The sequence below is a fragment of the Rhipicephalus sanguineus genome, chromosome 3 (assembly GCF_013339695.2).
Source record: "Rhipicephalus sanguineus isolate Rsan-2018 chromosome 3, BIME_Rsan_1.4, whole genome shotgun sequence".
NCBI classification, from domain to species: Eukaryota; Metazoa; Arthropoda; class Arachnida; order Ixodida; family Ixodidae; genus Rhipicephalus; species Rhipicephalus sanguineus.
The window spans coordinates 187309001-187331164 of NC_051178.1; the positions used below are offsets into that span (position 1 = coordinate 187309001).

Sequence of the window (22164 nt, forward strand, 5' to 3'; positions counted from 1 at the left end):
CCGAAGCACAGCTCCACATCAAGGAAGATTAAAGCCTTTTGCCCAAATTTATTTTTTGATTATGGAGAATACATTCCTAAAAAAAAAAACAGTAAAATGGTATTCGACTTACAAGAAGCACATTAAACTCATCGCGAATTATTTTCTTCACTTTGTGAAATTAAACTACGCTCCAGAGCACAAAAATTGCTACACCGGGTATTACATTGCACAATTGTGGGGCTCCCAACACCAGGCCTTGCAAAGTTTAATTTTGAGGCTACTTAGCAATACACTTAGCTGCAGCCGTCTTATCATCAGGCTTTTTTTTTCTCTCAGCACACTTTACTGCTAAAGCCTCTCCTAGGGATCTCCAATTCTTCCTGTCCTACATTAACCAACTTCATCTAATATCTGTGTTCCTACATTCAAGCCCTATACTTCATATCCCCGCCTATTCCTTTTCTCTTTCTCAATAAAGTTTCACTTACATACAGTTGCGTTCCTATCTCTATGCAATACTCTTGTTCCATTGCTACTTGTGTAGCTCTTAACTGCATCTCAGGCTTTTTGTTGTCCTCCGACTTTTCTGCCTCCTTTGTTGAAGTTAACAAAAAAAAAGCTAAGGTGAATATTATTTCAGCTCCAGTGCAATTCAAGGTTACAGGCAAGTAACATATCAGGGTACAATGGACAAGTTTCAGAACAAACTCCAGCAAAGCAAACACCAAACAAATTTTATTTTACACTTCAGCAGAAGTTGTTGGGCAAGTTGGTTAGATGATGTTGATAGAGGAATCTGAGAGAAAAAAACATACACACAATAAGAAAGATGGCCACTTGCCCCCATATTCTTTCTCGAGTGTGCGCTTTTATTTTTCACATTTAGATCCATGTTTTAACAATTATTTTATAAAATCATTGCAGCTCTAAGGCTTCCAATTCGTCCAGGAGTTCTTGCTCCCTCTTTATCTTCTCAAGCTGCAGAAAAATATTGTAGAGACATATGATTAGTAAAATTTTTAAACAACTCATTCATTGGATTAGGATACAATAAAGACAATGTAAATAGCCAGTACTAGCCATCATTTAGCCAATGCTAGTAGTACAGAAGTAAGCACACTAGTTTAATTCGGTCAGTAACCGTACTACACCATCACACAATGCGGGTGGAAGACGCTGTCTTCAAAAGTTGTTTTTAGGCAGGCTAGAAGATGATGTGTTCTGTAAGAAATTTGAACTATAACATGTGACCAAATGATTTGCCGATTTTATATGAATGCAGCACTAAATTTCTCGGCACTGTTTCTCACAGCAGTATCACTTCCCAGGTTTGTACGTAGAGGTCTCACAATCAGAACTTACATAGCCTAATAATGACACATTACATTAGTGTACTGCAGTGAAAGTGACTCAAAGGGGCACCAAAGGCAAATAAAAATTTATGTCACAGTGAAAGTTCAATGCTTGAGAACGCCTAAAATCTCAATATTATCAATAGCAGTGCTCTAGTAATCAGGGGCATAGCCAGAAATTTTTTTTGGGGGGGGGTTCAACCATACTTTATGTATGCTCGTGCGTGCATTTGTATGTGTGTGTATATATATATGCAAGCAAAATTGAAAAATTTCAGGGGGGGGGGGGTTGAACCCCCCCCCCCCCCCTTGGCTACGCCCCTGCTAGTAATCGAGAAATTAAGGTCACTGTATGCACCACCAGTGGGACGTTTTGGAACGAGCCTGATGACGTCAAGAGTCCTGAGTACAAATTATCACTAGTGTTCAAGCTACTATGATAAAAAAAAAAACATTCCGAGCATTGCAAGATGTAATAAAATGCTGCTTGTGCGTTTCTGTTTGATTAATGACAAAATAACTTGACGTTCTAGTGGAGAATGGCTTGGGTTGTGCAAAAGTTCCGTTTCCGCAGGGCTGCGCTCCGCTTGCACAGTTGCGTCTCAGTGGTAGTTTTGTTATCACGTACTGCTGCGTGTGCCTTGCACGCTCACGAAAGTCGCTCCAACGGAAAGTTCAACAAAATGCCATGTCGATGTGATCGTGTGTAATGTGCCCTTCAGACCAGAAACCACAGTGTCGGCTGCCGGGCAGTAAAGACAGGCAATGTTGGGCAAAGCACGTGCTACGCTACGTCAGGAGGCCTTTTCAGGCGCACAATCTGAAGTTCGCTAATGCTGTGTGGACCACTAAAACGTGATATTCATTCAAAATAAGCATTTTTGTGGTACGAAACAAGCACTGCGAGGTTTCTGGAATGCTATTTCAACAATCAACGTCGACTTAACATTTGCCTTTAGTGTTCCTTTAAGTGCTCCACATGGGATAGACCAAGGCCAAAAAATTTTAGAACCGCTTTCCTTTGTTTTCTTTTCACAGTGGGGTTAGGGCTATTTTTCGGGAGTTTATGGCACGCCTGCACAATCGGGAAGACTGCTCAAAATTTGGCAGTCTCCCGTGCAAATCGGGGGAGTTGGCAGGTTTGCTTTTATATCCCCTAATGAATGTGAAAGAACTGCTGCCATGTATATAGATGAGATTTTACAAGTCCAACTAAAGCAGTTATCAATACAGGAAGGTCTACACAATATTAACAAGTTGACCTCGTAATCCTACTTCCTTTCAGTATAGTAACATTTCATAAACGAGCCATTTCTATAGGTATTTCCTGTGCACACTGTTTAAAAAAAAGTCAAGCAAACAAGTTTTCATAGCGCTACCTGGTTTGCTTCTAGCTTCTTTCCTGCTTGCACGTCTTCTTTTAGTGTAGCAATCTGGCCCAGTTTCTGAAATTAAAACAATACGTGTGACTTCTGAAATCTACATGAAAGAAACCAGACAAGCTGTGCGACCTGCCTTTTTCAAGTTTCGAATCTTCTTTTCCTTAGACACCTCCTCTGTCTCTTGTGGAGCACTGTTCTGTCCCATGATCTCAACAACCGTCTGTATTGCTGAGGCTTTATCTGTGACCTCAGCTGGCTGAAAATACAGCAAGAACATGATACCACTAAATGTCATTAAATGTAGTAGATGAAAGCAGCTTTACGGTGGATCACACAGTTACACAAGCAATTGAGGAAGTTACCGTAAAACTCCGAGCAAGTACCCCCTGCCCTTTTTGAGAGATTTGAAATATGCACCAATGACCGAGCAAGTGCCCCCCGCCTCCCCTACCGCCATTTTTTTTCCCAACCTGTTCTCCACTACAGAATCCTACAGTAGAGGCTCCTAGGAATGCAAGTTCTGAGAGTCTTTAGATAAGTGCACAATTTCTTAGTACTTTTACAGTATGGTGCCTTGGGTTTGCATTACGAGTTGTCACAAATTGTCGGACCATTTGAAGAACACCTTTCCCTCTTGTCATAACACATGAAATTTCACATGAGGATTCCCTCCGGTTCAGTAAAAGCAGTAAATGCATGAGTATTCAATAGAGTTTTCGATTAAAAGTACAGGTGTGCATTTTTCTTAAAAGCCATTCCGCCGCCATCTTGAATTTTGGTTCCCCGACCGAGCAAGGCCCCTCCCCTCCAGATCTTGTCCAATTATCTTTCACCACAGGGGGTTGGGGGGGAGGGTGCTTGCTCGGGATTTTATGGTACTACAGAATTGTAATTGAATCTTAATGCCCCATACAATACTCAATTACACGGGACACTTTCTAATGTGAGTGAGCCTGAACGAGATAAAGTTTCTCAATAGAGATTGGCTCCTTTGCAGCTTGTGCAAGACAGCTTATCGCAACACAGAATTACGATTGCAATTAGGCTCGACCGTGATCGAAATGGTTCGTGTGACACCAGCGTTAGGTCCTCACAAATTATTTTGTTCTTATTCAAGAGCAAGTTGTTATTACGATTGTTTCCAAGCAAGAGGATAACCAAACAGAACACAGGAGCCCCACAACATGGCAAAACGTGAATAAGTGGCCTGTAACTCCACCTCTCCAAGTAATGAGTGAATGACTGAGGAAACTGCTGGGGGAGCATACGCACTTTCAAGACACTTGTGAGCAGACAATTACTTCCTTGCGAGTTGCCTGGCTTGCACTCAAAAGACAGGTCAGAAATGGCTCCAGAAGAGAAATAGCCTAAATGACAATGAAGTCCAGAACCTAGCTCAAACTCAGGATATGACAAAAAGTGTAATAAACACGAGCTGATGCTTTTATCAAATCCCTTGCCTGAGCATTCTCCTTCTTTGCCTTTTTGGCTTCTTTCCTCTTTTGATTCTTGATGGCCGTCTTAGATTTGGGTGCAGAGTCTGCAGCCTTATTAGCGGAAGAGCTCTCATCATCTTTGACCTTGAAGGAGGAAGGCTGACCCCTGGCCCCTGGTGGCCGGTACACTTGCTTTGATGCTGCAAAACAAGAAGACAGCAAAAATCTTGAACACCAGGTCACTATGAAACTTAAATTGTGAGGACTAAAGTGAGAAACATAGTTAATAATTAGCTCTAATGAGGTTAGCAGCAACAGCTTTTTTCCATCACGCAAAATAGTAGCTCCGATGCTGTCACCCATCTGCTCATAGGGTATCTGTGAAGCTAAAGTCATGCTTCCACCGGCAGTGAGTTGAAAAACTTTACATCAACTGCTGAAGTATGCGAAGGCTGCATACGCTAAGAAACACAATTTTAAAGATTGGAAGGAAGCCAACACATTGAGGCGTGGCTTTCTCTACATGACCAGCTTCACAATACTGAGGCTGAGCCAACTACAGTGGTCACAAAAGCTGGCAGCTGGTAGGTACTAGGTGACATCAGAACACATTGGAAACTTTAATTCGGAGCACATAGCAAGACAGCCCACATTTGAAGTTTGTGACAGAGCTTTGGAAGGATTTCTAAACTACACCTGACATTTTTCTACAAATTACTACTACCTATATAAAGAAGCACCCTCACCATATATGGTATAGTACCGTAACAATCACATTTCATAAAAAATTGCAGCGCTATGCACTCTGGGAAGGCCACAAGTTCAAAAAACCAGTCCCACACTGTTCTCACATTTTCTGGATGACTGTTGAGAAAACAACAGGCAACTTGCACTAGCCTGGCTTAAGACTCAAACACAATCCAATGCAAATTAACATGAATATAGCATTCATTACAGATTTCATACAGATAAAATTGCTACATCTTATCACTCATTTTATATTGATAAACAACTAGGAGATTCTGTGTGCACTGTTTTATTCCCCTGTTTGAGGTCATTCCTCAAGATCAATTTCCAATTTCGGCAGTACTTCACACACTGCAGATGTTGTCTTCAAAACGAAAACACAAACAGGCCCCGGTGACCTGTTAGTTTTGTGGAAGTAGTGCCACAACTATTGGTCCCACAACCAACATTAGAGGGACACAAGCAATGCAGAAGTCAAACACAAGCGATGTGTGCATCATGAGAAAGGAACATCATCTGGCTTTATTTTTTCCTCCCTTCAAACTTTGGCACCTGGCCTACATATGAATGCTCAACAGTACAATATTGAACAGCTATGACAAAATTATTGCACAAATATAATACACTGCCATGCAGACAGGCTACTGCAGATATTCTTTTTTTCTTCCCCTCCAGGCAATGTCTTCAGTTTTCACTCGACAAAGTGACAACAGAACAATCAAAGCACAACTGACACAGAAATTGCATGCATGTTACAGAATATGTCTATGTAAGGCAGCTACAGATGGCTGCACATACCTTCAAGCTCAACTGAAGGCACGTAAGATGACAGTGAAACACTTAAAATGCGCCGATGAAATGCTTTACAATAAATGTTCTCTGGACGATACTTTCAATTAAAAATGTTTTATATGGCCGACAAAGGGCAGTTTATGAACAGCTCTCGATGCAGGTAGCATGCATACCTTGTGGCTGCGATGACTGTATGCCACTGACTTGCTTGTAAGAAATGGGCTTGGCTGGAAATGACTCAGCAGGGCAGGGCTGCCACAACACATCCCAAAGCTCCTCCCCTTCGCAGCAGATGTTCTCATATTGTAAGCTGCCTGAGTAATGCCACACCTTGTATCTGTAAAGAAATGGTTGGCACGGTGCTACTTGTATACCTCTATGCACACAGGCTTCAAAGATCCATATGAATCCAGAGAGAGAGAAAGGAAAGAGAGGGAGATTAACCAGAGGCAATCTCCAGTTAGCTACCCTGTAGCACTGGAGAGGAAGAAAGGGGGTGTGAAATAATGAAAGAGGAGAAGAGTTTATGATGACACTACAAAGTCATCACAACAAAGTAGTTGGACTGTATGCGGGTGAATTCTCTCCAGAGCATTGCGGTAGACACAGTGACAGTTCCTTCATTTTTATTGCAGCTGAAAAAATAAAATATAATAATGCTCCCGCGCCTTTTCTTTCTTGGTGCATCGTTGTATTTGATGTGATGTTAGTAGTGCGTCTTTCAATACATGTCCTACCACATGGTGCCATTCTATTTCTACATTAAACTGCGCAATTACCTTCCCAATTTTGTGTTTGGGGTGTTCTTACAATGTGCGACATTTTCTCACTGCCCCCTCCTGCTTACAGCTTTATTCTGAAGCAAGCAGAACCTACTAAATAAAAATAAATAGAAATAAAAAGAATAATCTGCAATGAAATTTTGCTATTTGAAAACTCTTGAAATACTAAAGAGAAACCTTCCTGTTCTGCTAGATCAAGCAACACCTGGGAGGCCTGGAACGGGACGTACCCATTTCCGACCCTCAGACGAGGAGCAGTTGTGGCCGTGAGGTAGTGCTCGCCGTCCGCACTCCAGCACAGTTGAGTGGAGTCTGATGCTTGGCTCCTGGACACCTGTTTGCGACCTTTCACGTCCCACACTTCCACATTGCCCCTCAAGTTTCCAAAGCCGGCCAGGATCAGAAGTGCACACTGAGGTTAAGGCAGAGAAGCGCAATAAAGTGGAATGTACATGGGAAAATGATTGGTGGGGCACAAGAGATATCTCATTATTATTACATACAGCCAAAGAACCATATAAAAGATGATGGACTAAGGCACCTGCATCAATCAACTACGTGATGCCATTGACATGTGGTAGTTGGCCAGTCAGTGCTCAGATATGCTCGGTGCCCTAGCCTGCGTTGAATTGAAGTGCAGTGTTGAGGTGTATATACCTATAAAAATTTTCTGCACTGACAACCACTTGCTGCCCAATGAACAAATACAAAATGTTGCAGTACCAATAAGAAATTCATTGATTTTTCTTGCTTTTCATGTGCAAGGTTTGCGTTTTTGTTAACTTACTTTATACAGGGTCCATAAAGCAAACCTTTAGTACCTTTCTCGCTGTTTTTTGGCCTTCTACATTGTATGCCTTCATGCACGAAAATCATGGAGACTAAGTTAGGTCTTGGCCTTGACTTTTCAATCAGCTAACAAATGTGTCATTGTTTCAACTGGAAGATTTTCTTCAGTCACATGACTATGTACATGTCTTGAACAAGACCTAACAGTGACTGCTCAATCAAGCATGACGAAATGGGGTCCAAAAAACGCTGGGCAGTCTGTCATATTTGCATGTGCCTGTTTCTGATACAGACATTGGACTGTTAAAAAAAAAGAAAGAAAAAGGTTACAACACAGCACCGGAAAGTATTGAACTCCTCTTACTTTTCAGTCATAACAATGAGCAAAAGGATATGGGTTCCCTGGACATTGTAGTAGATGCTGTTCCTCGGACCCGTACCCATGTCAAACACGGGATCACAGTTGAGGTTGAACAGGGTGGCTTTTGCAGGCATAACTGTGCATTTTTTCATGTCAAGGAAAGCAAATCTCAACCATATGTCAAACTTTAGAAGTGGCAGGCATTGTTGACGAGAATAAAACATGTGAGCCCAATACTCACAGCATTTGTCCTTTATCTTCTTCACCTGTATATAATCATCATCACTGCGAGTGTCTTCTTCGTTCAAAGGATTGGTCAGACAGCTCTGCTGAATAAACGGCGTCGAGCCCACGACATTGCTGCTGTCTTTCAGAGTGGTGGAGGCTGCTTTCGATCCTCAAGTCCTCTACGACATCGAGTTCCCCTGGAGCTTCGTTCAGGTCGCCGTTTGCTTCGCCTATCCGCTGTCATGGCCCAAGAAACGCCACCTGGACCATCCGGCAGCAAGGCCCAACCACCCGCCCCCGCATGGACCGCCACCGCCCAACAGTCGGACCCACCCATCTTCTCCGGTCTTTCACGCGACAATGCCAAAGTATGGCTGAAGAAGTATGACATGGCCAGTGTGTACAGCCAATGGGATGCACCTCAAAAACTTCGTCACGTCACCTTCTATCTGTCAGACGTAGCAAAAACATGGTTTTTAAACCCCGAGGGCAGCTTCGCTGAGTGGCCTACATTCGCTCAACAAGTCTCGAAGAGGATATAGGATAAATGCTGTGAATATTGTGCTCACACTAACATTATTGTAAGCTGACTTAGAACTGTAATATAAGTGGATCACTTTTATTTGTGGACAGTGCTGTGAATTCGACTAAACATTATCACGGCATTAAAGATAGTTACAGTATAGTACCCATGGTAGTACATGGTGGTTAGCAGCAGGATGAGCTGTTCAATGGACAATGCTGCTTGACACTTGGAAGCGTAATGGCCACTGTACACTCTATGTATTCATCAACCTGGAAAACATCTTTGATTAGAAAGTAGGGGTGTGCGAATAGTGAAATTTAATCTCGAATCGAATTCGAATCGAATAGTGCCGAATAGTGGCCGAAAATATCGAATATCGAATCGAATATCGAATAGTATATTTACACGAAATGTATACCGCCAGTTACGGCAAGACAAAGGAAAAATCAGGGACGCTACGGCGTACTGACAGCTTCATTACGCACTAGTTCGGGAGTGGCTTTTGTTTCAGCTTTTATGGGCGCGCAGGCGTGTTGATAGACGAGCCGCCATTCCAGTCAGCAGCGGAACTCCTCACCTCCTAAATGAGGGGGGCAGGGTAACTAGTTTTCTCTCCCCATGGTCAAGCAATAAAGTTCTTCTGACAACGGTAATGTTGTGCTTCATCGCCATGGGTGCTCCGGGACCAAAAGGCTTCGGGCGCCCGCTCACACCTGCGTTTTAACTGCGCGCCGGAACGATGGGAGTTTCTGAACGATTGATGCGGTGTGGCAGGGGTGAATGCCCAGCGTGAACAAATTTTAACATGCAAAGCCAATCACCGAGGGTTTCGTAGGCCAAAGTGAGGTCGTTTTACGGAGCTAGCAGCATATGCGACCGAACTACGCAAGTCCGTGCTTTCGTTTTGGGAGCGATGTTGTGAAGGACGTGAACGTGACAGTTTTCTCATGTGTCTTTCTACGTGCGGAAATGATATAATCTGGTTTAAGATCAACATTCGCTCGCTTTTGAACCAGGATGTCAGTGAAAATTTAACTAACGGCGACGTTAGCGTTAGCTTTAGCGACGCTACCCTAACAAAGTTGCACCATTGACCTTTGTCGCGTTTTAGATATTCGTCCTGTCGAATTATTCGAAACTTCGAATACTACCTATTCGAAAGTCGAATCGAATTATTCGATTAGGAACTATTCGATTCGAATTCGAAAATCGAATATTCGCACACCACTATTAGAAAGTACTATTCTACAAGGGCATTTTGTTCTGCTCATTACTCATTTCTCCCTAATAACTAACCGCAAACATCTTGTGGTCCATGTTATGTGCTTTTCATATCACAGGCATCATGACACATGATTTCCAGAACCTAAAATAGTTGCTGCGTACAAAGGGATACATCCGTAGACAACACAAAAGTGGTCACACTCAGGGCTCCACTCCACACTGTATACTGGTCCGTCTTTGCCTGCAACAGAACATCAGACATTTTATTTAGCACATTGTTCACAATGTAACTCAATTCAACTGAGCTTTGCTACCCACAACTTCACTCTACTTTGGGCTCGTGGCTGAGTACAAGCACCTGTTCTTGTTGGTACGAAGTAGCTTTCATAACAGTATATGAGTGAGATTAAAAAGTTAACGTTCTAGAAAATGATTGCAACCCACTTTTATTCAATAAATTTAAACTTGATAGCATAATGCAAAAATACTGATCATGTTTGTAGCATGAACTACTATAAATATATACAGGTTTATGCCTTCACACAATATACTCCATATTTCTGGATCAATTATTAACTGGAAAATTCAGTTCTTGTAACCCAAAGGGTCTGAGGGGAAGAGTTATTCGAACCAAACGTCATCTACTCTAAAAACAATAGCAACAAACCTTTAAAATTATGTTTGACTGTTTGATGCTTCATGTGTACACTATTAGCTGGTGTGGCTGTGAAGTTTGTAAACAATCAATAATGAATGCAAGGATTAGACATCTTTTAGGCAAGTGCGTTGGCAAGAACTGCAACATGCCATGTGCATGAAAACTTGCCTCGCTTTACCATGGCCGTGTCTCCATTGGTTCGAAGGAAATGTAACCCCTGGTCACCATAGTAAGAAGCTCCAGTCTTGTCCACATCGGTGCTCGTGAGCAGCAGTAGGCCAGTGCCTGGCAAAAAGCACGTGTAACTCATCTTGCAACTAAAAGAATTCACAAATAAAGCTTGCATGGCCAAGCTTGATACATCACCACAACCGCAATATTCAATTCATCAAATGTACTGCGATGCAAAACTAAAGCGACAGAAAATATATGTTTGCATTTGGCCAAATTGGTGTTAAAAAAAAATACTAGCAAAAAAAAAAACACAACTACTAGTGTTTTTAGAGTGCATTTACATGCAATCTCTGTTGAGAATTGTACAGGTGCTCTGAGATCACCAAAGTGCTGGCCAGCTCCACATTGGCTTTCTGAACACATGATCACACAGATACTGTCAGGGTGTATTCTGCATTAAGCAAACAGCATATGCAGACGGCACTTGCATATCAGTGTGCTTTCTGCACTTGCGCATTGTATAGCAAATCTTGTTGCTTCTCGCCTATATTGGGCGCAACCATGTCATGTGGTCAATGCTCGTGTGATGTTATTTAAGAAATTGCAAGGGCGTACATACTGAATCCAACAGATCATGCTGCACACGTTGTGTAATGTCTAAGACACAGTGGCAAAGCCTGGTGCATCTGTGATCCCTCATATGGCAAGAAAAATAAGCCCACGTACAGTGAGAGTTTCAGCAAACCAGCTTGCCAGATGATGAGGTGGATCGCAAGATTGCTGAAAGTTTCCTCTCACCCTTCTCCAGGCCTGCCCAGCAACCCGAGAGAAAAAAGCAGCCTTCACACCAGCTCAAAAGCAGGGGTGTGTACCGGACTATTGAGTTGGAGGATCAGGAAAGTGAACATGACAACATGACAAACGAGAACAGCTGGAACTACAATGAAGCAACTAGTCAGGAAAAATTGTTGAACAGCGAATGTTGCTGGAGCCAACATTTCGATAAGTGGACTTGTCTTCGCCAGTGGAGCAACTGCCTTCTTTGCAGCGTGTTTATTTACCCTTTGCTCACTCTCCCCAAACCTCAAAAGTGAAGGAGGAGAACTTCTGTCTTAAATGAAGCAACTATGCATCCGTGCAAAAAATGGAAGACCGTAACCAAAATCACAAACAACCGTGGAGGAAATATGTACGCTGTTGGCCATGGCCAAGTAGCTATTGTTTATGCAAAACAGTGTCAGCTCAGCCATCTCCACTGCAAGGCAGGTGACAATGAGATGGCTGTGTCTCGACTTTCAGAGCGATAAACAGAACAAGTAGATGACAAGCATCCTGATGCACACCAACCAGAGTTTAGAGAAGTTCAATGAACATTGTTGAATACCTTGAGGTGCACAAGCAACACAGACTTGGAACACAGATGCACTATTAGAAAATGACTAACACCATTTGACGAAGCCAAGATGAGCACCAAGCGGGCAACCACAATAGAGCATGTGAATGCTGAGCATTTTATAGGGAAATGTCAGTGCATTTGTGCCATGCAACTAAGGCCTCCCTGCTCAGTAGGCCCATTTCATGGGAAAGCCTTCGTGAATAAGCATAGTGTCACAATTTTGTTTAGCTTGTGAGCACACTATCGGCAGGCAAGACAAAACCCAGAACCATGACAGAGACGTAGTCTACAAAATTAATTTACAAGTCACCGGCCTATTACACAGCCAAATGACCAAGCAGTTCTACTGTCCGGTACATCATCATCGTCAACCTGACTGCATCCACTGCAAGGCAAAGGCCCCTCCTATGTTCTGCCAATTAACCTGGTCCTGTGCTTGCTACGGCCACGTTATACCCGCAAACTTCTTCATCTCATCTGCCCACCTAACCTTCAGTCTCCACCTCACGTGTTTGCCTTCTCGTCCCAACCAACTGCTCAGGTGTTGCTTATGCGCTACATGCCCTGCCCACGCCTATTTCTTCTTCTCAATTTCGACTATGATGTCCTTAACACTTGTTTCTTCTCTGACCCACTCTGCTCTCTTCTTGTCCCATAAGGTACATATATACACCAAACAGCATGCACCGTAAGACTCGGTAATTTTGGTACACACGTCGACTCACACCAATATCCAATGGGTGTGATATGGATATCACACACAGGCAATTCATTTGCAGAAAGTAGTGGAGAAAGATATATAAGAAAAAAAAAATGCTTCACTATACACCATTTTCCGGACGCGCTTAAGCGCCACCATCTTGGACTGATAACATTGCAGTTTCGCATCCGTATCGAATAAACAAACAGTGCTACGGTGAACTAGCACCCACGAAAACGCTTGGGCCTAGAGCTGTGCGAATAGCAAAATTTTGGGTGCGAAGCGAATTCGAATAATAAAGATTGAGTGCGAATCGAATCGAATAATTTCGAATAATTTTCGAATATTTCTCAAACATTTTTCGAATAATTCGAAGTGAAATTACAGAAAAAGTTGCAGAGGATCCCTAAGTATGTTCTTGTGAGATAGCAACATGAAAGTGTTTCTTTTCGCTAGGTTGATGAAGCGCTGGTGGGGTCATATTTCATAGTTGTCTTTCTTATCAAGAATGAGGCAATGTAGAGGCCGAATTGTATTTATGTACATGATTTGGTGCAACCAAAGTGTTGCCGACAACACTTTACACGTGATAGGCAGAGATGCCATTTCCTCAGCCTCTCCTTCTCTTTCAACTTCTGTGGAAGCCCAACTGATGTGGCGGACAAGGGTGTGCTCCCTTCAAATCCGGAGTTCTAAATCTGCCTCGTAGACGTCGATATATGAGAACCTCTGAAATTTTGGATGCTAAAAAGCTTCAGCGTCCGATTTTTTGGACTTCCTGCCCAAATTTCAGGTCCAAAACAGCATTAATTGTGCCCCCAACTCTGCCACATCTTTCATCTCCATATTAGAACCAGCGTTTTCTTGAGTTAATACATTTGCGAGCGTAGCGGAGCTTGAAAGGCAGCTTTGCCGCAATACGGGGTTGTGATGAGGTGAAGCATATTGAAAATCTAGGGACCACTTTCAAACGGACGTTGACTGTCTCTTGGCTAAGTTCGACCGTAACGGAGCTTGAAAGGCAGCTTTGCCGCTATACGAGAGTGTAATGAGGTGAAGCATACTGAAAATCTGAAGGGGTCACTTTCAACCGGACGTTGACTGCATTTGTCTTTGGGAAGTTCAAATAGTTCGAATAGTAAAATTTCAGTGCGAATCGAATCGAATAGCAAACACTATTCGAAAAATATTCGAAATTTCGAATATTCGCACACCCCTACTTGGGCCGGTACATTCAACGTTTCATGACCATGATGATTTCATATTATGACGTAGACAACCACCAAAACAATCGCTTATCAGCACTAGATGGCGGTGCCCATGAATCGAAAATAATATCGTGTATAGAGTACGAAACAAATCTGCACACTGACCTTTCTTGTTCCAATAGAAGTCCACCTTATCTGCCTTGTAAAAGCTCTTGTTTGCAATTCCCGCACTTGGACCTTCATAGTTGGGATGTCTGAATGCTCTTACAAAAGACGGCTGACCCTGTAATGTCAGAGATAGGGCTGAATTCTCTTGTGACCTACCGTAAAATCCCGAGCAGGCACCCCTGCCCAAACAATCACCCTCCTCCCTTTTTCGGGAGACTTGACATATATGCACCAATGACCAAGTAAGTGCCAACTCCTCTCCCCTCCTGCCATTTTCACTGCGCCATTCACTTTTTTTATTCGCCCAACGAGAGCAAATGAAAAAAGAGAATGCATGCGTATTCAATAAAGCATTTCATTAGAAACACGGCTGTTCATTGATTATTTTTAGCGGCTTTTCCACTGCCATCTTGAATTTTGATCCGCGACCGATCAAGGAGCCCACCCCCCCTCCAAATCTTGTCGGATTACTATATCCTTCACCGTAGGGGGACGCTTGCTCAGAATTTTACAGTGTCCGTGTGCATAACATATATACATTATATGTGATACACTCAAACCTCATTATAACAAAGTCACATCTGCCACGAAAATAACTTTGTTATATCCGAAAATTCGTTATAAACATTTATTTGTAACACTGTATCTATGACAAGACTATTCTTCATTTACTACAATATAAACGATAATACGTTATATCCGAGTTCGTTATATTGAGGTTTGAGTGTACATGTAACCAAACACACTAATCAAAGCACCAATTTATTAGTACACCAACATTTTGCCCATGCAGGTACTAGAGTAAGGGGGCGGAGGGGATGAATTACATAATGAAGAGGCAAGAAGTATTCAGGCCATGCATAAATGAGCATGGAAGAAAAAAGAAGTGCCTTCATAGAAAGTTGTACAAATCAGTGATTGGTAAAGGCAAGCAAAGGAGACTTGAAACCTGGGGTGCCCAGCCAAATAAGAGGGCACAGTGAATGGAACACAAGCATTAGTATGCTGCTAAGCGTAAACACGTGTGGTATATAGATTATGGCATCAAAAACGGCACAGGTAGCTTTTATGTAAAAAGCAGGTGGAAAAAGGAACATATGTCATTAAAAAAAAAAGGCACAGCTAGCACTGGTCCTTGAACTCACTCTTTTAGTGAACAAGAAGATAGGGCAAAGGTCAAAGTGAGGTCAAAAAGATACCCCTGTAACTCCGCTCATTCTTGATAGATTCGAGAATTTTTTGCGGCAATCGGCTCATGAGACAATAAACTCCAATTCTCAGGTCATTCGATGATTACTTATAAAAGTGGTTCATGACCCCTTTAAGCTGCAAATCATTTTGGGTAAATTTAAACTGTGATTTATGAGAAGGCAACAATATGTTGTAGTAGATGGATGGGAAAACTTTATTATGGAAAAACTTTGTAGTAATTCTGTGAAAATCTTTTGGCCTTCTCCTTTTCTAAAAAAAAAAAAAAAGCCTCATCAGGTAGTCTTATCCCCTTTTCTTAATTTTTATTATTATGTAACTTTAGATAGCGATAAACTCATTGAAAGTGCGGTTCTGATACTTCTACAGACAATGCCTGTATAGCAATAATAAACTGAAGCAGGACACAGACATACCTTTGTGCCAGGGACATGGCAAGCGATGTGAAAAGGCTTGTCCCCAGGAGCCAGGCTGAATTCCGCAAGCTTCTGAAGATGAATCTTGTGGCAGAATGTTTCTATGGCAACATGCACCAACAAATAGTGATGATTAGTCAAACATGCAGGCGTTCCATCAGAGAAAAAGCCTGCCTCCACGACTGTTCAATTCAACAACAACAAAATAAAGAAAGAAGTACAGAAGTTTTGGAACCATTAGTATTATGCTGTCATCAGTATGGGACGTGAGCAACAAATGTGAGAATTATTCTCAGATCAGGAATGTTTTCACTGCAGCAGAATAGGGGCATAGGCACATCACCCCACCCCTCCCCCTTAATCCCCTGACCTCATCGCCCCCCCCAAACCACCCCCACTATTTCTGTGTACCATAAACCAGAATACCTGGCATACAATGACATGCGACATGACTCATTTCCCAGAAAAAAATATGTGACACCTTGTTTCAATTAGGAGAACGAGAAAGATTTCCCGATCATGGCTTAACATCCAGTTGGCTTTAGCAAGCAAGCAACATATTTGCAAATAAATGAAGACCAGGATCGCATAACCACCGCAGGGTGTACTATGCAAATGCTAAACTTCAATCAGTCTGTGCCACTATGCTGACAAAAATCTAAATTTGAAAACATACGATACAAATTTCTCAGCATGACTGAACAGGCCAGAAAAGGCATCTACAGGAAATATTCTCGGGAATAAATTTACAATCTTCCAAATTGGAGTGACACCTCTGAATGCCATGTCCGAAAGCCATGCTACAGCCAAACAGCATTTATAGACCTTTTCACAGATAGCTCCCTGGGCGCGGCCATAATCCTCTCTGGGCTGCGCTAAATAGGTGTGACCCCCCAAAAATGCACTGCCGAGGCTGTGACGTCAGTCTTTGTACTGCCGCGCGCAACCCAGCATGGCGGCGTTTTTTTCTCTCCTGTGGAAAGGTCTATAGGCTTGCACGAATATTCAAGCACTTCGAATATTCTAACGAATATTACAGTATTTGAATTCGCTTCAATTCAAATTTAAATTCTTGGAAATTTCGAAGTATTCGAAATGAACGAATAGGTGTATATTAGTCCGCATGTAACCCCCCCCCCCTGCAAAGGTAGTTTCACTGCAGTGGATGGATGCTTTACCATGAATACACCTTTCCAGGGAAAATTCGCACTGCTGCGAAGCCCCCCTCCAAGGTTAAATGAACATATTACTCTCACATCAACTCATAATTTTTTAAGTTTAAAAGCTTGTTATACCGGCTTATATGCTTTAAGTATAGTAAATTTTAAAATGTGATTTATTTTACAGGTTATCACTTGCATTCTACCGAAAGTCAAATCCTGCTAATATTCAAAGTTGCTTCCACTTCCTTTGAACCAAAAAGGATGACATTTGCGCATGCCTTGTTTCAACTTCAAAAAATATTGTGCAGGATAGTTGGGTCATGACACACATGCTCATTTTTCTTTATAACATGTTATTGTGATATATACTATTCAAATTCGACCAATCACTATTCGCTTCGAATTCGCTTTGAACCTAAAATTTACTATTCGTACAAGCCTAAGCTGCATTTATCATCAGCCAAGTCTACAACTTACCAAAGTTGTTGTTTTCATAGATGTGAACCTCGTTGTTCATGCTCCGCGCACAAATGCTCTCGTCATTGGACCACTGGGGCTGCCTGAAGAATGTCAGAGGCACTCAAGCCAGTCAGTAATCATTTGTAGATAAATGGTAACCTGAATATTAACTAATAAACGCATTAAATGTACTATTATCGCCTAAACATTAAAAGTAGGGGTATGAGAATATCAAATTTTCAACTTCAGATCAAATTCAAGTAATGTAATTCAAGTTCAAATCACATCGAATATTTTTCTAATACTACTTTCGAATACGAACAGCACTGCTGTTGATTTTTGCAAAAAAACTTTTTTTCACTAACGAGAGATGAAAAAGCATGTTTGTTGTACAGAAAGTAATGAATAGAGAAATTATGCATTGCACAATACTATTGCTCAAAAGTACCACATTTGCAATTATTAATGTTGTCATTGTCATGAAGGAATAGCTGCTATAGCTGCTTGGTATCTTCGGGAAGCAGTGACACTGTTTTGCACGTAACAACTTTTCCAGACAACGAAAACAGCCACTTACAAGATACACTAGTGTTGAAGTGCTTCAGCTTTTCATAATTTAAACCTGGTCGTGCATGCTATCTCAAATGGGAGGCGCAAATGACAATTGAAATGACAACATGATGCTCAATGCAGGCCGAATTATCATAACTGAATTTCTCAACGGTGGTTCGTTTCCTTCCATACCTTGACAAGGAATCCAGTCATGACAAAAAAAATTAGATCCCAATCGAAAATGTGCAGTGTGATGCCCATGTAAATCAGAGATACCTTTTTAATGAGCTTTGAGCTTGCCTTATGAAAAAGAACTCACTGAAATATGATATAGCATGCTTGAAATGATATCAAGGAAGACTTCTTACCACGAACTTTGTTTCTTCTGCACGAAGGATCGAAGGCACTTTTTAGACTTGATATCATAGACAAACATGTTAGGCTGCTCTTGGGAGTCCTTGGAGCCTGCAAGGAATAACTTTTCATTCAGTAAGTGCACAATAGTGGCACTGTGAAGATCTTATCATGTGTGAAGCACGAAACTGATTGTGCATGTCAAGGTACACCAAGTAGATCAACAAATGTGTAGGTGAACAATTGAACAACACATTAACAACCACACATTTTCGTTTCATGCTCAACCTCAGCACATGCCTTAACCATTTTGTTTTTTGAGAGTTTTTCTGTCAAAAAAGTCTGTGAAGCAACACATGAACTAGCCTGGAAATAAGAGTCTCGTTCAAAACGCTCATGGGGAGATATCTCAAGCGGATGAGCCACACTCGTCGAAAATAGTTTGGGCACAGTTTGGCGAGGACAAGCTGTGCTTGTCCAAAATGGTTAAGGGGTGAATGATTGCCTTCAGCACACGAATTCAACTCTGCACATTCAGGCGAATCAGTTGAACAGGTGGACGTAAAAAGAATGAATAGCAAGGCTCAGTTAGGTAACCAGCAAAGTCTTACTAATAGACATTTAACCAACTAAAATGACACACCACAATTGCAAAACTGTAGGAGAAAGCATAAACACAGAAAAACACAGTAAAAACTTTTATAGAAAAGAAGAATCAAGCAAAACCCAGTCTTTAACACTTGTTTTTTCTTCTTTTTCAAAACTAGGAACCGAGTCTCGTGTCCCCAGACATCTAAGGAGCGTTCCACTGTTAAACGAAACATCGGAAGCTCAGAATCAAGCTGTTGTGGCAAAGTTAAACTATGAGCTGGTGGGGTTAGCCTGGCAAGTAAGGCTGTAATTGAACCGGTCCACTCAAACAGTGAAAATATGAATCTCACTGCAAGGTACTGCTGGTTAAGTAATGCCATTACACAGCAGGTAACATGTCATTCCATGAGTTAATACTGCAGGCTGGATAGAGCCACAACTTTCAATTCCATGCAAAGGAATATTGACAACAAATGGGCAAATGGCACATACATGCACTACCATTAGGTCATTTCTTTTCTTACCCCCCACCACGCAGTCATTAAGCTTCAGGCATGGATGCACTTAAGTATATTGCTTGTGGCTATGCTTAAAAGCCCCATACTCAGTTACAACCTTTTTACAGCCATTGCTGTAACGCCCTGGCTGAGCATGCCGATAATCGCAGTCACTTCATCGATTGGGACAATGCCGCTATAATAGCCAAGGGAAATAATTTAACCACGAGACTACTTTTGGAATCTGTTTTTATCCAGATGACTGAGCACAGTATCAACAGGACAGATGGGAATCTACCTGCCAGCTACACCCGTTCATTGCGCCACATTTTAGCATAAAGAAGTGACACACGGCTCTTGCCTGCTTAGTGTGAACAAGGAACCGGTATGGGTCCCGAAACGTCTCTGTGTTTTTCACCTTGACTTGGGTCAGTGACCGCATCTACTTCCTCATCATGATACCTGACCAGACGAACTTTCGTCGAACTCTTGACTACAGCCATTGCTGTACCTCCCACAGAGAGAATTTGCATAAATGCACCATCCAATAGTGCTTATTGTCATGACATCAAGCACTTATCGAGTGTTTCAGATAGTTCACCTTTCCATACAGACACAAGCTTGTATCTCTGGTTTTAGGTCGGAAACTTGAACGTCCTGGTAAATTCCGTCCGACATTGCAGCTCAGCCAAATGTAATGTTTTATACGAACCTTGAAATTTTAAAGGGACACTAAAGAGCAAAGCGATTTTTCGCGCATTAGTAAACTAGTCTTCCACGATACCAAAAACACCACGCTTGCTGCGAGAAGACGCGCAAAAAGAAAATACAGGTGGCGACGCCACCTTGGAATTCCCGCACCATTTGCCGTGACGTCACATATTTTTGACGGCACCTGCTTGGGCCTACGTAGTTCCTAATCGGTTAAATCGAAGTACATTGTCCTCTGAGTAGGCCAGAGACTTGACATAACGAGTTTGTGGAAATTTCGTCAAGCCAGTGGCGTCAAAATACGTTAAATGCTCTTTGAAATCTTTTACGTCACGAATTACAAAGTTCGGCGCGAAATTTAAAAATGATACTTTGAACTTGGTTTTTTCCTCTAATAATAAACATATGGTTGTGAAATAAACTACACAATAGTTCTCCTAGCACACTTTATCAATCTAAACAAATTCATTGTTTCTCTTTAGTGTCCCTTTAATATGCGTAGTATTTACATCAACTGAGAAAAAGTACTTGCGGTTCGAGCGGCAACCAGCTAGCACAACTGTCTTTCACACGTGAACGGCAGGTGCGCCGCAGTTGTGTGGGCAGAGCTTACATTCTTTTTTCTCGGGTTGTAACCGAGAATAGTAACAAAATGACACGCACCTGTGTACTGCTCCCATGTGCACAAGATGCTTCCCTTCGGTGAGAAATCAAGGTACAATGTTTTCGGCTTGGGAACTTCAAGCACCTTTTCGAATGATGGCAGCGCAACAACCTGGACTCTGCGTAACAAAATGCGTTGTCACTGACCCGAAAAAAATTAAGGCGACAAGAGAGCAGTTAGCCTGTGTAAACATACTTCTCTTCGTTACTCCAAGCAAAAAGTTTTCCATCCTTGCTAAAGGCAATAACCCGGCAGGACCGTGTGGTGTCTCTGAAATTGGGAATAATTTTCAAGCACGATTTATGCAGCGTATCTCTTCATGTAAATCACTGTTACATATAATGAGCTGTGTACAGGAACATAAGATGATGAAAAAAGCTAAAATACACTTTAAGACATAAGCAAGCACTTCATATTGCTTTTTCAAAAAGTCGGATCACAGAAAACGTTGCTAAGCAAATTCATGGTGCTACTGAAGGCACAAAATTGGGCTAGCTAATTTGTGGCTAGCGCAGTGAAGAGTACAGATGACAGTAGATAGATATGCAACACATGCACCATTTTCTTCGTTCTTGCCCTGTGATCTCAGCAGTTCATCGTGCTATTCATGTGTAAGACGTACATTATCAGTGGCGATACAGTACTTGGCAACGAGTTTGATTAAATAAACGTGTACAGCTTTAGCTTCCAGATTTCATGCACACTATGATCATCACATTTTTAAGATTGAATTGCTACAAACGCTGCGCTACTGTGCACATGTCACAGGCGTTGCAGCAATCAAACTCGTGCTGCCAGCTACACGTTAATAATCAATTAAAATGCGTTCTACAGTTGCCATGGTCAGAGCTAAAGCAAGCTCACTGTTGCACTGACGCAAAAGCAATGCTCACCTCTGAAATTCATTGAGCTCGGAATAATCTGGCTGTCCTTTACAAAATGCCACTCCTCTTGATCCGCGAACTGAAACAATTTCAGCATAGAACAGCCAAGATGTTAGTGTACGGCGTCGAAATAGGAGCGCTGACACTGACTGGTACCGCTTCACAGACTGATATGATGTGCTAGACGACTGCGGCTTATTACACAATCGCAATCTCGCGCAAACAATAATGAAGTACACATCGCGATGATACACTTCCCATCTGTCACTCTTGGCAGGTGCCTTGTACAAACCGAACGCAGCAGACAGGTCGAAAAACCCAAGCGTCTCTTACGTTCTACAAACTTATGAGAGAAACGGGGACGGCATATAGCTGTACTGCTGATGAAAAGCGCGCAACTCGTGTGGGATTTCCGAAACAGTGCAACGCGGGGCAAGGTCTGCTCACAGGTCCAAAACGTGCACGGCAGTAACAGGAGCGCCAGCGGTGTTTCCCTTTAAGGAGACATGGCGGTGTGGGCGCATAAGTGCATTATTCCGCAGGCTAATCAGTTTGTGATTGCAAAGATATTAAAAGGGCCGCAGTTACGCGACATCCTTCAACAAAATCATTACCAGCTATCAGCGGCATGGGAGCTGCCATCTTGCCTGCAGCCTAAAGCAGAAAAACCTGAAATACAACCTTATTTGGTGAATACTTGAGTTACGCTTTAAATTGTAACACACGTCGTTGTGTACAAATTTGCAATGCACGTTTTAT

At 42.1% G+C, this 22164-nt stretch overlaps 1 protein-coding gene across 1 annotated transcript; it reads right to left on the minus strand.

The window, feature by feature from the left end:
* Window positions 1–857: 857 nt before the first annotated feature.
* Window positions 858–22076, minus strand: LOC119387850 (eukaryotic translation initiation factor 2A). The gene is made up of 17 exons (XM_037655389.2): window positions 22020–22076; window positions 21415–21484; window positions 20717–20791; window positions 20521–20639; window positions 18073–18169; window positions 17171–17253; window positions 15531–15631; window positions 13903–14020; window positions 10428–10544; window positions 9774–9842; window positions 7658–7759; window positions 6704–6878; window positions 5865–6028; window positions 4177–4352; window positions 2850–2972; window positions 2714–2779; window positions 858–960 (listed from the first exon to the last, which is right to left on the minus strand). The coding sequence occupies exons 1-17, from the start codon at window positions 22045–22047 to the stop codon at window positions 898–900; spliced, it is 1746 nt and encodes a 581-aa protein (XP_037511317.1). The 5' UTR covers window positions 22048–22076; the 3' UTR covers window positions 858–897.
* Between the last annotated feature and the right edge of the window lie 88 nt (window positions 22077–22164).